Source organism: Alosa pseudoharengus, unplaced genomic scaffold, assembly GCF_046254945.1.
Source record: "Alosa pseudoharengus isolate Yale_2024_CS ecotype anadromous, Long Island Sound unplaced genomic scaffold, YU_APseudo_1.1 YU_APseudo_1.1_scf_6, whole genome shotgun sequence".
In the NCBI taxonomy this organism is placed as follows: domain Eukaryota; kingdom Metazoa; phylum Chordata; class Actinopteri; order Clupeiformes; family Clupeidae; genus Alosa; species Alosa pseudoharengus.
Genome location: NW_027468848.1, coordinates 1,700,012 through 1,705,011, shown reverse-complemented (window position 1 = coordinate 1,705,011; position 5,000 = coordinate 1,700,012). Strand labels below are relative to the sequence as shown.

At 46.8% G+C, this 5,000-nt stretch overlaps 1 protein-coding gene across 1 annotated transcript in view; it reads right to left on the bottom strand.

Annotated features, from left to right (window-relative positions):
* rgs3b (regulator of G protein signaling 3b) overlaps window positions 1-5,000 on the bottom strand; it is a 38,833-nt gene that overhangs the window by 26,148 nt on the left and 7,685 nt on the right. The window contains exons 4-5 of the mRNA XM_076269612.1: window positions 4,044-4,440; window positions 1,368-1,416 (exon numbers count right to left, since the gene is read on the bottom strand). Coding sequence (XP_076125727.1) covers window positions 1,368-1,416; window positions 4,044-4,440 — 446 coding nt within the window. The remainder of the gene's footprint in view (window positions 1-1,367; window positions 1,417-4,043; window positions 4,441-5,000) is intronic.

Below are 5,000 nucleotides of genomic sequence, written 5' to 3'. Positions count from 1 at the left end.
ACACGTTATTGCTGCTACTGCATATTGTATACTGTGCTATATTCTGCATTAGTGCCATCAGACAAACACATGTTATATACTGTGCCATATTCTGCATCAGACAAACACATGTTATATACTGTGCCATATTCTGCATCAGACAAACACATGTTATATACTGTGCCATATTCTGCATCAGACAAACATGTTATTGCTGCTATATTGTGCATCAGACAAACACATGTTATATACTGTGCCATATTCTGCATCAGACAAACATGTTATTGCTGCTATATTGTGCCATATTCTGCATTAGTCAATTCGATTTTCAGATTGTCCGTCAATCAGATGTTCAAATATCCTGTCTGAAAACAGTGAAATCAGTTTAGGCATTTGTCCTTTGCTGCACTTGGTTAGTTGTTTAATGAAGAATACATCTACATGTCCTTTTGAAAGCATTATGGCATCAAAGCAAAACATGTTTTGGTAATTCAATTCCTTATTTTCAGCCCTATGACTTGCGTTTGTGCAGACAAGACAGATTCCATTGTGGCCAAGAGGTCATGGAAATAATATGACAACGACAGCGCAAACATCCCACCCCGTCACACCACACCACACCACACAGGGCAGCTTGACCCACCACTGCCCATTCCACATGGCATGCAGGAAACACATGATGCTGTTAATGAAGTTTATGCAAACAGCATCAAAGTTGCAGATGATTTTCCAACATGATCCAAATATGATCAGACAAGAGGCTTTGTGTGAACAGGGAGTTCACAGTAATCAATAGGAATTAATTGTTGGCAAAATTGGCAGTGGATGTATGGCTGATGGCCTTGGTTAGGGTGGATGTGTGGCTGATGGCCTTGATTAAGTAAGTATATATAAGTATATATAAGTCTTTTGATCCCGTGAGGGAAATTTGGTCTCTGCATTTATCCCAATCCGTGATTAGTGAAACACAAAGCACACAGTGAACACACAGTGAGGTGAAGCACACACTAATCCCGGCGCAGTGAGCTGCCTGCAACAACAGCGGCGCTCGGGGAGCAGTGAGGGGTTAGGTGCCTTGCTCAAGGGCACTTCAGCCGTGCCTACTGGTTGGGGTTCAAACCGGCAACTCTCCGGTTACAAGTCTGAAGTGCTAACCAGTAGGCCACGGCTGCCCCCAATTAGGGTGGATGTGTGGCTGATGGCCTTGATTAGAGTGGACGTTAGAGTGGATGTGTGGCGGATGGCATTGATTAGAGTGGACGTTAGAGTGGATGTGTGGCGGATGACATTGATTAGAGTGGACGTTAGAGTGGATGTGTGGCGGATGGCATTGATTAGAGTGGACGTTAGAGTGGATGTGTGGCGGATGACCATATAGACGGACTTACCCAACGTTCCGATAGTGCCATTGTTGTCAGAATACACCGGCTGCAATATCTGCAGGAAAAACAGAGATGACATTTATGAGACCACACACACACACACAGACACAGGCACAGGCACAGGTACAGACAGACACACAGACACAGACACACACTCGACCCAGTCTCTATAATTATCTGGAAAACATTCTACACATTCTATAATAGCAGTGAATTAAGCCAACACTGGACGACGCTGAAAACACCGAATGTGTCGTATGAATGTGTCGTAAGGAATACCATGTAATGTATTTTATTAAATATACACGTGTAACAAATCTCTATACATATTTATCTATTTATTCTACAGCCTTGAGGCTCTTTTGAGATCTCATTCATATCCATACATTCAGTTCTCATTCATATCCATACATTCACACTGACAACAATAGCAACCCCCCACCCAACCCAGTCTCTGTATGTATTTATAGGCTGACATCATATAGCTGGCTGACATCAAATGACTTCCCTCCTGAGGCAAGGAGGAACACACCACTCTTCCTACATGGGAACACACACACACACACACACACACACACACACACACACACCTCCTGAGGGAAGGAGGAACACACACTCCTCCTTCATGGGAACCGATGGCCTGTCTACCTGCCCCAGCTAGGTATGCATGAAGGTCACCAGCACACACACACACACACACACACACACACACTAGCAGGGCATTAAAGGAGAATTCCGGTGGGAAAATAATTCCGTGGAAATGCATGGATTACAGTTGCTGCTACTGGAAGAAACTGTAATCCATGCATTTCCACAGAATTATTTTTGGAATCTGATCCCTTATCATACCTGTTCATTCTTACTCGTCGCTTGACTTATCGTGACTAAATTCAAGATGGCTGCAAACGCTAAACTTCGAGAAGATACTGTCTGTATAAATCGTCTTGTAAGTAAACTACCAGTGCTTTTTCAAAGTTCTCAATGCCTCGTTTTAAATGTCAGGTCCCTCGGAAGTCTACCGATGAAGTGTGGAGATACATTGAGCCTCGTAAATGGTGTAAAACAGTGATTTATTTGCATGGCTATGCCGATGCCGAGGCACCACCATTGACCGCCTTGTTGGTAGCATCGGCTAACTAGCGCCAGATTTCGGAGTGCAGGGGACAAGCCAGTGATGGGCTATGAGACATACGTTCACACTCGGTATCATGTTTCAAAACACTTTAGGTCAAAATCACCTTTAAGATGCACACACACGCACACACACACACACTAGCAGGGCATTAAGCTGCACACACACGCACACACACACACACACACACACACACACACACACACACACACACACACACACACACACACACACACACACACACACACACACACACACACACAATGACACAGACCCACACACACACACACACAGACACAATGACACAGACCCACACACACACACACACACAGACCCACACACAGACACAGACCCACACACACAGACACAGACACACACACACACACACACACACACACACACACACACACACACACACACACTTTGAGCTCTCCACCCCCAGCGAGTAGCACCCTGCACTTAAGCCCAGCTGTAGGCTCAAAAGGAAGCGGCTTTTGACTTGTTCTCTCAGAGAAGAGCCTATTGGCCCCCTGCTCTAGTGTAGAACTCTTTAAAGGTTCCACTAGGAATGTGAAAAGGCTTGATTAAAGCCTCTGTAGCTGAAGAAACACTGGAAGTCTTAAGAGCAGAAAGGGCCTGGAAAAGAACCCTCCCAGGTTCTAAAGAGGATTTGCACGGAACATTAGCTGAAGCCGAGAAGGAGCTACCGGGTGAGTTACATGATGTATCAGGAACCAAAGGAGATGGTGGACACAGGGTTCTAATGGTGGAACCATAGGGGATGGTGGACACAATGTTCTAATGGTGGAACCAAAGGGGATGGTGGACACAGGGTTCTAATGGTGGAACCAAAGGGGATGGTGGACACAGGGTTCTAATGATGGAACCAAAGGGGATGGGGGACACAGTGTTCTAATGGTGGCACCAAAAGCGATGGTGGACAGTGTTCTAATAGTGGAACCAAAGAGGATAAAGGACACAGTGTTCTCTAATGGTGGAACCAAAAGAGATGGTGAACACAGGGTTCTAATGGTGGAACCAAAAGAGATGGTGGACACAGTGTTCCTTAATGGTGGTCTTGTATTCTTTGACTTTTATGGGTTTTATCCAGTATGCCCAATATGATTCCTTTGTTTTTTATATGATTCTTTTGTTTAATATGATGCTTTTGTTTTTGTGATCTCTTATTCTATTCTTTTATTCTTGTTTATTCTAAAAGTCAAGTGATTCAGGCCAAGCGTGGTTCGCCCTGGAGCTTCTCCGTACCTTATCACGAGTCTCACCTCTCTGGAGTTAAAGGAGCGCTGCTCCTCTCTGGGGTTAGAGCTTAAAGGAGCGCTGCTCCTCTCTGGGGTTCGGCCTAAAGGGTTAGAGCTTAAAGGAGCGCTGCTCTGCATGCTGAAGGCTCAGACGTTACTCAGGCCTACCTGGTTGCTCAGGCCTACCTGGTTGCTCAGACGTTAGTCAGGCCTACCTGGTTGCTCAGACGTTAGTCAGGCCTACCTGGTTGCTCAGGCCTACCTGGTTGCTCAGACGTTAGTCAGGCCTACCTGGTTGCCGGGGTTGACGGGTGAGAGGATGATGTAGTTGTCCCCGTTTGATGAGGTCACACGTGTTCCCTTCAGCGTTGTCGTTCGGGTCTTGTAGTCGTTGTCCTCCACCCTCTTGTCCCTCCAGGGCCAGGCTCCGTCCAGGAACCCCCCCGACCCCCCTGACCCCTCCGTGCCCGCCGACCCCTCTGTGACCCCAGACTTCTTCTTGCGGCTGTTCCTCTGGCCTAGGGGGTTGGACAGCAGAGGGGGCGTCTTGTCCACTTTCTTGGCCATGGGCGAGAGCGTGTCGTAGGCGGAGGTCTTGTAGGAGGGCTGGTGGATGAGACCCTCGAAGTAGGGCTTCATAACGGGCCCTGTGCGCCACACCACCATAGTGATCTCACTACGACAACTCCTGCAGAGGAGAGAGAGAGAGAGAGCTTTTAAATGTCCTGTTTTCCACTTTACAGGTGTAGGTAGAGAGAGAGAGAGAGAGAGCTTTTAAATGTCCTGTTTTCCACTTTACAGGTGTAGGTAGAGAGAGAGAGAGAGAGAGAGAGAGAGAGAGAGCTTTTAAATGTCCTGTTTTCCACTTTACAGGTGTAGGTAGAGAGAGAGAGAGAGAGAGAGAGAGAGAGAGAGAGAGAGCTTTTAAATGTCCTGTTTTCCACTTTACAGGTGTAGGTAGAGAGAGCTACCGCCGCAGGCCACCAGCTAACTAGCGCCTACAGTGCATTACGACCAACAGCTAACTAGCGCCTACAGTGCATTACGACCAACAGCTAACTAGCGCCTACAGTGCATTACGACCAACAGCCCAACGTTCTCCAGCAGTAACTCAGCTACCGCCACAGGCCAACAGCTAACTAGCGTTGAAGGAAGGAATCTCCCAAAGTGGAAAATGATTGTGCCAAATTGCTTCATTCCCAATGCCATCATCAACAGAAACTCCCTTCCAGTAAAGAGACACATCTT